The 12,070-nt window shown below is 54.4% G+C and overlaps 1 protein-coding gene across 1 annotated transcript; it reads left to right on the top strand.

Annotated features, from left to right (window-relative positions):
- Positions 1–72: 72 nt before the first annotated feature.
- On the top strand, positions 73–7,396 carry MAF1 (MAF1 homolog, negative regulator of RNA polymerase III). The gene is made up of 8 exons (XM_083865868.1): positions 73–352; positions 962–1,108; positions 2,203–2,331; positions 3,566–3,710; positions 4,266–4,387; positions 5,027–5,146; positions 5,485–5,601; positions 5,682–7,396. Exons 2-8 carry the CDS (start codon positions 1,026–1,028, stop codon positions 5,701–5,703), a joined length of 738 nt encoding a protein of 245 aa, XP_083721994.1. The 5' UTR covers positions 73–352; positions 962–1,025; the 3' UTR covers positions 5,704–7,396.
- The last annotated feature ends 4,674 nt before the right edge of the window (positions 7,397–12,070 follow it).

The following is a 12,070-nucleotide window of genomic DNA, read 5'->3' as shown; positions in this document are numbered from 1 at the left end:
CAGGTATTATGACAAATGGAATCACGGACCTCGGGCGCCGCTCGGGCGGGGCGGGGGCGGGGGGGGCGGTGCCGCCGCGGTTGCCGTCCAGTGCCGCAGGAGAAGGTCGGCCGCTCGCCCGCTCGCTTCGGGAGACTCCCAGGATCTCGCTCACGCCGCTCCCGCCGTCCCGAGCACTCGGGGACATGTCGAGGTGGGCGAAAGCCCGGTGGGCCGGCGCCAGACGGCGGACGGCGGCTGCGGCAAACTCGCCCTCCTCGAGCTTTCCCCGGAGACGCCTTCCTTTACACGCCCCTCGAGCCTGAAGGCGCTGCCACGGCGAGGAGGCACCGAGAAGGAGCAGGACGCGCCGGTAAGCCCGCTCGGCCTGCCGCCCCCTCCCCTGCGCGTCGTGATGCTTTGCGGACTACAACTCCCAGCATGCCGCGCGCCGCCCAGGCGGGGCCCTGTACCGCGCGCTGCCGCGGGGCAGGATGGGAACAGCAGTCCAGCAATAGCAGAGCTGGGCGCTCGCGCGGGGCGTACCGGGAGCTGCAGTCCGCCAGTGGATCCCAGCTATGCGCCGCGCAGGGCATGCTGGGAGCTGTAGTCCAGCGTGCGGGGCACGCCGGGACGGCACTTCCTGTGGCGCCGCCCGGGACCGGGGGAGACTTTTCCGCGTCTTTTTCTTCCTCTTTTTTCTCCTTTTTTCCCTCCTTTTCCTCCTTTTCTTTCTCCTCTTCTCCTTCCTCGTCCCTCTCTGCTTCTCTCCCTCCGCCTGTCACCATTTTCCTCCTCTTCTTTTTCCTCCTCCTTCCCTTCTCCTTCCCCTTCCCCTCTCCTTCCGTGTTTCGTTTTGTTCTGTTTTCTTCCTGTTTTCCCGCTTCCCTTTTCTTCCCTCTTCTTCCTCTTATTTCCTCCTTCCCTGGAGGGGCTGGAAAACTCCTCCCGGTGCCGCTCACATTCCCCCCTTCCATTGCAGCTGCTGCAGTGGGAATTGCGCCGGGAATTTCTCTGGGACTTTCCCCGGGACTCGCTCTGGGAGGATGAAGCTGCTGGAGAATTCCAGTTTCGAGGCCATCAACTCCCAGCTGACCGTGGAGACGGGTGATGCCCACATCATCGGCAGGTGGGAACCTGGGAATTCTGTCCCAGAAAAAGCTCCCGGAATTTGGGAATTCTGCCCTGGAAAAACTCCAGGAATCCTGGGAATCTAGGAATTCTGTCCTGGGGAAACCCGACCTAGGAATCTCGGGATTCTACCCCTGGAAAAGCTCTGGGGATCTAGGATTTCTGTCCTGGAAAAGCTCTGGGAATTTCCTGGCAGGGCTCTGGGATCTCCTGGAATCCTCCTGGTCATTCTCTCGGTGGTTTTCCCTGGTTTTCTCCCCCGCCCAAAAACCCTGGAAAAGGTGTTGGGAGGGCACTGGGATCTCCTGGGATCCCCCTGCTCATTCCCTGGCTCCCTGCGTCCCAAATCCTTCATGGTCCCCCAGAAAATCCTCTGGAAAAGGTCCCAAAATCCCATAAAGTTGGCAGGAAGCCATTCCCTGGATCCCAAATTTTTCCTGCTCTCCCACAAAAAAAAACCCTGGAACAGGTGCTGGGAGGGCTCTGGGGTCTCCTGGGATCCTTCTGGTCATTCCCTGGGTCCCAAATTTTTCTTACTCTCCCACAAAAAAAACTGGAAAAGGTCCTGATATCCCATAAAACCAGTAGGAAGCCATTCCCTGCATGGTTTTCCCTGCTTTTCTCCCCCCTGCTTTTCTCCCCCCTAAAAACCCCTGGGAAAGGCCCTGGGAGCGCTCTGGGATCTCCCAGGGTCCCCTGGGATCCCCCTGCTCATTCCCCTGATCCCAAATCCTTCCTTCACAAAACCCCCTGGAAAAGGCGCTGGGAGGGCTCTGGGATCCCCTGGCATCCTCCTGGTCATTCTCTGGATGGTTTTCCCTGGTTTTCTCCCCCGAAATCCCCTGGAAGAGGCTCTGGGATATTCCTGGTCATTCCCTGGGTAGTTTTACCTGGTTTTCTCCCCAAAAATTCCCTGGAAAAGGCTCAGGGAGGGCTCTGAGATCCCCTCTGAGAGCTCTGGGATCTCCTGGGATTCTCTTGGTTGTTTCTTGGATGGTTTTCTCCCCAAAAAACCCTGGAAGAGACTCTGGGAGAGTTCTGGGATCCCCTGTGATCCTGGGGGATCCAGTGGTGATTCCCTGTGTCCCGCAGGATCGAGAGCTACTCATGCAAGCTGGCGGGGATTGACAAGCAGCTGTTCAAGCAGTTCTGCCAGGAGGGGCAGCCCCACGCCCTGGAGGCGCTGTCCCCGCCACAGACCGCCGGGATCAGCCCCGGGAGGTACCGGAGCCACACCGGGATCATGGGATCTGGGATCGGGATCAGCACCGGAATCCACACTGGGATCGGGGGATTGGCATCAGGATTGGCACTGGGATCCACACTGGGATCCACACCAGGATCAGGGGATTGGGATTGGGAGATCTGCACTGGTATCAGAAGATTGGGATCAGGATTGGGGGTTGGCACCAGGATCCGGGGATCAGCACCGGGATCAGGGGATTGGGATCATGGGATTGGCACTGGGATTCTGGCAGTGGCACTGGGATGGGCCCCAGGATTGTGGGATGGGCACCAGGATCAGCCAGGGATTGGGGGATCGTCACCGAGAATGAGGAGATGGCAATGGGATCAGGGAATGGCACTGGGGTGGGCACTGGGATCCACACCAGGATTGGCACTAGGACTGTGGGATTGGCACGGGGATTAGGGGATTGGGATGAGGGAATTGGCACCAGGATCTGGGGATGGCACTAAGATCAGGGATCTAGGATCAGCACTGGGATGGGCACTGGGATCTGGGAGACTGGCACTGGGACTGGGTTCCGGGGATCAGTGCCAGAATCGGCACTGGGATTGCGGAATCAAGAATTGGCACTGGGATCAGGGCATCTAGGATCGGGATTGGCTCTGGGATGGGGACGGGGTTGTGGGATCTGCACTGGCATCAGCACCGGGATCAGGAGATTGGGGAATCAGGACTGGGATCGGTACTGGCATCAGGGAATGGGCACGAGGACCAGAGCTGGCACCAGGGACGGTAGGATGGCACTGGGATCAGCACTGGGATGGGGGGATGGCGCTGGGGTCAGGGGATCGAGGTCGGGATTTGCACTGGGATTGGCACCAGGATGGGAGGATGGCACTGGGGTCAGGGGATTGGGATTGGCACTGGAATTGGCACCAGGATCCGGGGATGGCGCTGAGATTACGAGACTGGGATCAGGATCTGGGATTGTGGGATTGGCACCAGGATTGGCCCTGGGATCCGGGGATAGCATCTGTGCCCCCACTGTCCCTGTGCCCCTTGATTACACAGTGGTGACATTGGTGACACTCTGGTGACACTCTGGTGCCACCCTAGGCTGGGTGACAGTCCCCTCAGTGACATGGTGTCACTGTGACATTCTCAGGCTTGGGGACAGTCCCCTCAGTGACACGGTGACACTCTGGTGGCACTGGTGACTCTCTGGTGACACTGGTGACACTGATGACACCCTGATGATGTCCCCAGGCTTGGGGACAGTCCCCTCAGTGACATGTGTAGCCGCAAGACGCTGTTCTACCTGATCGCCACCCTGAACGAGGCCTTCAGACCCGACTATGATTTCAGCGCCGCCAAGAGCCACGAATTCAGCCGGGAGCCCAGCCTCAACTGGGTACCCACTGGGAGGGTCTGGGGGGGACTGGGGGGGACTGGGAGGGGAGAGCTGTGAGCCCGGCCTCAACTGGGTATGGACTGGGGGGCACTGGGAGCACTGGGAGGGACTGGAATGGGAGGGGAGGGCAGAGCCAGAAGTTCAGCCCACGTCCCTGTGGCCCTGTCCCCATGTCCCACATCCTCATTCCTGTGTTCCTTGTCCCCATGTCCCTTGTCCTCTATCCCATATCCCCATTCCTGTGCCCCATGTCCCTATTCCCAGGTCCCTCGTTCCCTTGTCCTGTCCCTGTGTCCCTTGTCCCCGTGTCCCTTGTTCTTGTGTTTTTCATTCCCACATCCCCGTGTCTCTCATTCCCATGTCCCTGTGTCCCCTGTCCCATGGCAGGTGGTGAACGCTGTGAACTGCAGCCTGTTCTCGGCCATGCGTGAGGGTTTCAAGGCGCTGAAGCCGCTGTGGCCCTTGTTCCGTGTCCCTTGTCCCACATCACCATTCCTGTGTCCCTGTCCCAGTGTACCGTCCTTGTCCAGTGTCTCACGTTCCTGTCCCCGGCAGGTGGTCAATGCTGTGAACTGCAGCCTGTTCTCAGCCGTGCGTGAGGATTTCAAGGCACTGAAGCCGCTGCTGTGGGACGCTGTGGACGAGGAGATTTGCCTGGCTGAGTGCGACATCTACAGGTACTGGGGTGGATTTTGGCCCTTCCTATAGAATTCTGGCTTTTCCCAAGGAATTTTGTCCTTTCCCATGTGATTCCAGCCTTTCTCAAGGGATTCTGGCCCGTCTTGAGGGATTTCAGCCCTTTCCTTAGGAATTCTGGCCTTTCCCGAGAGATTGTGGCCTTTCTCAAGAGATTGTGGCCTTTCTCGAGAGATTCTGTCCTTTCCTGAGGGATTACAGCCTTTCCTGAGGGATTACAGCCTTTTCTGAGGAATACTGGCCCTTCCCAAGGGATTCCAGCCTTTCTTGATGAATTCTGGCCTTTCCTGAGGGATTCTAGCCCTTCCCAATGGATTCCAGTCTTTCCCAACAGATTCCAGCCTTTTCCCATGGAATTCCGGCATTTCCCAATGAATTTCTGGTCCTTTCCTGAGGGATTTTGGCCTTTCCTTTGGAATTCTAGCCTTTCCTGAGAGATTCTGCCCCTGGACAGGCACTTTTCCATTAAAAGTGCTGGTTTGGGGTGTGAGGAACGGCTGGAGCAGGGCCCGATGTTGCTGTCATGGGGAGGGACCTACACTTGCCATCGTTTCCCAACCCCCGGAATTCCCAACTGCCCCCAGGAATTCCCAACCCCTCGGAATTCCCATTTTTCGCAGCTACAATCCTGACCTGGACTCTGATCCTTTTGGGGAGGACGGCAGCCTCTGGTCCTTCAATTACTTCTTCTACAACAAGAGGCTGAAGAGAATTGTCTTCTTCACTTGCCGCTCCATCAGGTGAGCCTGGGGGATTCCCAGGAATTCTGGGGGCATTCCTGAGGTGATTTCCTGGAATTCTGAGTGGTATTCTCGAGGGTTTTTTCCAGAATTCTGGGGGGCATTCCCAAGGGGGTTCCCCACAATTCCAGGGGCTGTTCCTGAGGAGATTTCCCGGAATCCCAGAGGGCATTCCCAACAGAGTTCCCTGGAATTCTGGGGGCAGTTCCTGAGAGGATTCACTGGAATTCCAGGGGCTGTTCCCAAGGGGATTCCCCAGAATCCCAGGGGCCATTCTCAAGAGGATTCCCCAGAATTCTGAGGGGATTCCCTGGAATTCCATGCCCTTTCCCCCACAGTGGCTACACCTACACCCGCCCGGACACCGGGAATGAGCTGGACATGGACCTGGGTGAGGGGGACACTGGGAAGGGCGACAGCGGCGACCCTGAGGTCGGTGGCATTGAGGAGGACAGGTGGGTGTGGCCAGGATGGGGCAGGGCAGGGTGGGGGTGGCCCAGGTGAGGCAGGTGACCCTCCTGTGTCCTCGCTGCAGGCTGCAGGTGATGTGCATGTGAGATTCCCGACGGGATTCGAGACGTCGGGATCGGAACTGGCAACGGGAATGGAAATGGAACCAGCAATGGGACTGGAAATGGACTGGTAACAGAACCAGCACTGAGAACAGGACTGGGAATGGAACCAGCACTAGGAATGGGACTGGGAATGGCACCAGCAATGGGACTGGAAACGGAACCAGCAATGGGACTGGAAATAGACTGGGAACAGAACCAGCACTGAGAACAGAACTAGCAATGGGACTGGAAATGGACTGGGAACAGAACGAGCACCAGGAATGGGACCGGGAATGGAGCCAGCACTGAGAATGGGACTGAGAATGGAACCAGCATCGATACTGGCACCAGGAAATGAACTGGGAATGGAATTGGCACTAGGACTGGCAACCAAACCATCATTGGCACGTGGAATGGCACTGGGAATGGAATCTTTTGAGGGAAACAGGAACAGAATGGGGAGAGGACCCAGCCCTGTCCCAGCACTGCTGGTCCTTCCTGAGCCATGTCCCCCCCTTGGACACTGGAGCCCTCCCAGGAATCCCGGAGCTCCGGGATGCTTTGCTGCACTTTATGGCTCCTGCCCTCGGCTGCACTGATCCCCATCCCACCTGTCCAGGCTCCATCCGTCCATCCCAGGGGAAAATCCCAAATCCCACCCCCAAAAACTGTCCCCACCCCCCCGCCCCCCCCAATCCCCATCCCGAGTCCGTGTGTTTCAAGAGTTTGGCTTTTGCTCTCTGCCTGCTCCAGCTCTGCTTTTCCTGCTGGGATTGATCTCACCTGGCCCAGGTGAGCCTGGGGCCTGAGGCAGAGGGGTCCCAACTGCACCTCCCTTTGCATCTGGGATCTGGAGCAGGGGGATTTCATCTGCACTCTCTGTCAGAAGGAAATTCCAGTGGAATTCTAGAATAGCGGGGGGGGTCCCACCTCCTTTGGGATCTGGAGCACAGGGGGTCCTACCTGCACCTCCCTTGGGCTTTGGGATCAGAGATCCCACCTGCACCTCCCTGGAAACTGAATTCCAATGGAATTTGGGAGTGGGGGAGCTCCACTCTCATCCTGAGGGAGACCCTGGACTCTTACCAGGGTCTGATTCTGGTCCTGTTCCCACTCTGGATCCAGGGTCTACCTGGCCAAGGCACAAGGAGGGGCCACTGAGCCCCCCCCAAAGCCCTTCTTGCCCCCTAAGTTAGGGCAGTTCTATGGGGATTCCGCTGTTCCCACCAGCAGCTCTCCCAGCCCCAGGAGAAATCGGTTTCAATTTCAAATTTCAAACCCCAGGAAATGGGTTTGTGCTCCTCCAAATCTTCCCTGGGAAGTCAGAACTCTGCCCTGTTGCAGTGTCCTGCCAATAAAGGATTTCTGGGATTTGCCCCCCAGTTCCTGGGGGATCCCCCCAGGATGTCACTGTTACCATGGGGGGGGTCCTGGCCCAGGGTGGGGGTTGGGGTCCCTGGGGTGCCTCCTCTGCTTTATCCCTTTATCCTCTGCTTTAATATCGATTTTCTCCTCTTACTGATTTATTTTCTGTTCTTGTGGAATCCCAGGGTGGTTTGAGTTTGGAGGGACGTTAAGAATTTAGGAATTCTTAAGAATTTAAGGATTGTGTTGTTCATGAGCCCATGGGCAGGGACACCTTCCACTAATCCCAGGCTGCTTCAAGCCCCAAAGTCCAGCCTGGCCTTGGACACTCCCAGGGGTGAGGCAGCCACAGTTGCTCTGGGAAATCCATTCCAGTATGCCAGCTGGGCAGGGCCACACAATGACACCTCATGAGATTTGTGTGCCCAGTACACTAACAGGTCACCCCGGAACTGTTCCTCTCTTCTTGGGTGCCAAGAAATGTGTTGGTTTAAGCAACAAATGTCTGCCCTGGAAGATGGGAACCTTCCTGGAGTGGAAAGAGAAAACTCCTCCCTCTAAATGAGTGTACCTCTGAAAATTATGTGGCTTTCAGGGAAAAAGGTAGGAAAAGGAGTGACACTATTTTGCTGGAAGATACAAAACCCAGAACAGAACAAACAACACAAGAAGGGGCATTTCCCATATGCTCAGCACTGGCCACTGTTCTGGAGTGGGTGTGACCACAGCCAGCAGGGGGTGCTGTGGTGGCACACCCAGGGCCAGCAGGGGGCGCTGTGGTCTCACACGCCCGTGTGCGCGTGTGCACACACAAACACACACACGCACACACACACACACACACACACACACACACACACACACACACACACACACACAGAGCGAGCCAGCAGAGGGCGCTGCAGTGACAGGACCGTGGCCAGCAGGGAGCGCTGTGGTGCACACTCCCGGCCAGCGGGGGGCGCTGTGGTGAAGAGTTGTGGCCAGCCGGGGTGCTACAGTGCACACTCCCGGCCAGCAGGGGGTGCTGTGCCTTCACTGGGATGGATGACAATCATGACGTTTTCATACAGGTATAAGCTTAGTTCATTTACATATCAGTGGTTAATTATCTAATTACAGCTTCAGGTAATGACATCACATTCCTCTGATTTCCCCCCACCCCCCCCACTCCGATTCACATTTGTTTACCCTTTTCAGGGCTCAGGTTGTGGTGTGTCCTTGCTTCAGGCCTGGAAGGATCGCTTTGTCTCACCAAAATGTGAAGTGAACTCACCAACACTTGAAGTGGAGTTTGGAGTTACACACTAACACAGTGCAGGATCAGAAAATTACAAATCTGAAAACAAAGCACCAAACAGGGAAAAGTAGGTAGATTATATCAGGGCCACATTTTTAAATGTTTCACAGCGTGATTTGTTGCCACAGTCTCATGAAGGAGTGAGAACACCTTGCATTACAGTGAGTTAGATGCCAGGTGTCCATGGTCAGTAGTCACAAGACCACAGCTTACATGGTGTTTTAAAGGTTAATTAGCCAATTAACTACTGCCGCAGAGAATGTTTCTATTTTCACACCAATCCCTAGTTAAATTATCTTCTACATTTTTGCTGTAGTGCACACTTTCTTTACCAACCATATAATGACACGCAGAACTACTTATTACACCTTAGATCTTTTGTGGTGGTTTCATGTTTGCCAGCTGGGAGATAGGATTTTGGGAGAAAAAGGGGAAACAGGCTCAACTTAAAATTAAACAGTTTATTAACACACAGTACAAAAAAAAAAAAAAAAAAAGGAAAAGAAAATGAAACTTTTAAAGCCTTTCTCCTCCCCCCACAAATGTTCACTTTCCTACAAACAACATAGAGACAAAATCTGTGACATTCAGTCAGTTTCATTTATTCTCTAGGTTTGGATAGACAGGTATCTGCCAAGGAAGACTGGAGCCTCCCTTGGAATGCAAGCTCCCCCCCTTCCCTTTTTCAAATTATTATAAATTTGCAATTAAAAGACTGTCAGGCAAATATTTTTGGGAATAGGTATAGCAGTTCTTTACTAGAGATATTAAAAATACAAATGTTATAGTACAAAATAATACGCAAACAAACAAGGAATCCCAGAAAAAAAACCCCACCAACCAACCAACCAACCAACCAACCAACCAACCAACACCTCTGACAGAGTCAGAAAAATATAACCTGACGCCCTGTTAATCACGGCGTTGGAAACAGTCCAAAGTCAGCCCTCCTGGAGTGGCAAATGTGGTCCTGTTGGAAGCAGAGATGATGGTCCTGTGGAGCCAGGGGTCCCGAAGTGGGTCCGGTCTTCCTTTGGGAGTCCCATGGGAACATCGAAGTGCCTGATGACACTTGTGGCATTTTTTTATCTAGGTGGAAATGGTTTGGTTCCTTCTCCCTGGGTGGAGCATCTCACAACAGGATGATGAAATGTGTCATGCCATTGGTGAGCTTTAATGGTCCGTTAACAGAAGATATTCCCATGGGGGTAGTGAAAGACTGAGCAGAGATAAGGAGCAATACCCCACCCGGTTTTTAACAGCTGGCTTGTTATCAGGGAAGGCAGTTACCCCCTCCCTTATGGAATTACAACAGATAAGAAAAACAAAACCTTTGGCTATCTCTTTGTTTTGGTTAAGTACCGTTAAGTAGCCAACATTTGGTCTCCTTGGTAACTCATGGGGAAAAAAAATCTTTAAAGTAAAAAAGGAGCAAACCTAATCCCCAACAATCATTTAAATATTGTCTTTATCAATTTTTCAGCAGAGGAGTCTCTTTTTTTCCATGGTATTTTCTCACTGACAATTTAGAATAGTTCTCTTGTGGGTCTGAACTCTCACAGAAACAGCCCAGGGAAAATCTGCTTTTATGTGGTCTCCTCCGATTAGCAGTTTCCCAAGCTGCTCATGGGTCGTGGAACTCAGGCATCTCGGGTGTCACCTTTTAAAGATAAGCAACTTCAAGGCAAAGGATTCTACATTTTGAGGAACAGAGATACCTTCTTACTTCTTTCACTGGTGCAGGAGCTTCTCATCTCTCTCTCTCTGTTCAGGCATCTCGTGGGACCACAAGAATCACAAATTCTAATGCAATACAGTCCATCAAAAACACTTTTGCTCAAAAATCCACAAATCATCTCCCCAAATGCAAATTTTCCCATGATTTAAAGGACAGTCTACCTATAGAGTTAATTTCTATAGTTCAAACAAGAAAGTCTAGTCAGCAGGCAACTTTTTCATCCTTCTTCTAATTAATCCTTTTCTCACTCTCCATCTGACTGCTACAGTAAGTCTTCTCCATGCTCAATCACTTTGTCTGTTCCCACTCTGGGTGACCCTCCTCAGTGTCCCCTCAGTGTCCCCCAGTGTCCCACAGGTGGGAGTGTTTCCATGGCCCCCTTCCACCTTGGAGGATTCCTCCTGGAACCACAGCCCTGGCATTGGCCACCGGGACCCTCTGAGCCACAAGGCCACCTATGTCACTGAGGTCACTGTAGTCACTGTGGCAACCATGGCCACCAAGGTCACCATTGTCACTGTGCTCACTGTGGCCACCATGATCACCAAGACCACCAGGACCTCCAGAGAAATGAGGGCACCAAGGCTACCAAGGCCACCACTACCATCCTGGCCACATTGGCTGCTGTAGCCACCATGAGGTCACTGGAGCCACCACAGCCACTGGGACCACTGTGGCCACCAAGGCCATTGTGCAAAGCCATTCTATTAAAAAATCCTTCAAAACAATTCCATTAAAGAATTCTGTCCAACCAGCAAAGAGAAAATCCTTAAGCAGGCCATGAGGTCACTCCCCACACCAACACTCGTGGGAACATTTCTTTCTCTCAGCCTCATGCAGGATCCTTGGGGAGCCTCCCCTTCCCAGGGAAGGAACCTCACACACATTTCATTCCAAGCAGGAATATGGGACACGAATTTCTGTCTGAGAGAGGACTGGACATGGCCAGGGTCAGCTGGTGGAAGGCCAGGCCCAACTCTGGTGATTGACCCTCAGTTGTCAATTTGGGCTTGGTGATTTGGACTGATTTTATCCCATTTCAGCAGAAAAATCAGCACAAGACCCCGGTCACTCCACCCCAATGGCCACAAATGGGGCTTTGTTCCTTGGCCACATTGCCGGCAGAGCATCCTGCCACATCCTGCACTTCAGGGGAACCTTAAAGCCTGGAAATGGGGAGGTTCCTGAGGGCAAGGTCAGGTCCTGTCCCCTGGGGAAGGACAGTCCTCAGGGCCAGTCCTGGCTGGGGGGGAACCTGGAGGATCAGCTCTGGAGAAGGACCTTGGGGTGCTGGTGAGTGACCAGTCGAGCTGGCCATGTGGCCTGGGGCCAGGACGGTTCCAGAAGGCATCAGGAGGTGTGGGGCCAGGAGGTCAGGGAGTGATTATGCCCCTCTGCTGTGCCCAGTGAGGCACATCGAGAGTGCTGTGTCCAGTTCTGCCCACTGCCATGTCCAGCTCTGCCCAGTGCCACGCCCAGTTCTGGGCTGCTCTGGACCCAGTCCTGTGCTCAGGGATGATGCTGCCTGAGCTGGGAGGTTGGGCCAGGTGCCCACTCTGGGTCCTTACAGCCTGACCCACTCTGGGATTTGGGGATTCTGTCATTTGTGGTTTGGAAAATGCCCATCGGAGGGCAGCATTGAGCAGGGTTAAACGTGGCACTGGGCATGCGCTGACCCAGCTGCAGTTCTGGGTGCCACCAGCAGACGGTAGCACAAGATGGTGGCGCTACCGAGTGCCCGATCCGCCCCATCCCGGCCCCAGGGCTCTGCAATGGTTTGGGATGGAGTCACCTTAAAGCCCGTCCAGTGCCAGCCCTGCCATGGGCAGGAACATCTTCCCCTGGGACAGGCTGCTCCAGCCCCCCCAACCTGGCCTTGGACATGGGCAGGGCCTGGCAGCCACAGCTTCTCTGGGCAACCTGTGCCAGGGCCTCACCACCCTCACAGGGAAGGATTGTATAGGAAT

The sequence above is a fragment of the Zosterops lateralis genome (genome assembly GCF_965231275.1).
Source record: "Zosterops lateralis genome assembly, chromosome: 1".
Taxonomy (NCBI): Eukaryota; Metazoa; Chordata; class Aves; order Passeriformes; family Zosteropidae; genus Zosterops; species Zosterops lateralis.
Note: the sequence above shows the minus strand (reverse complement) of the source record. Positions and strands in the feature narration are given on the sequence as shown.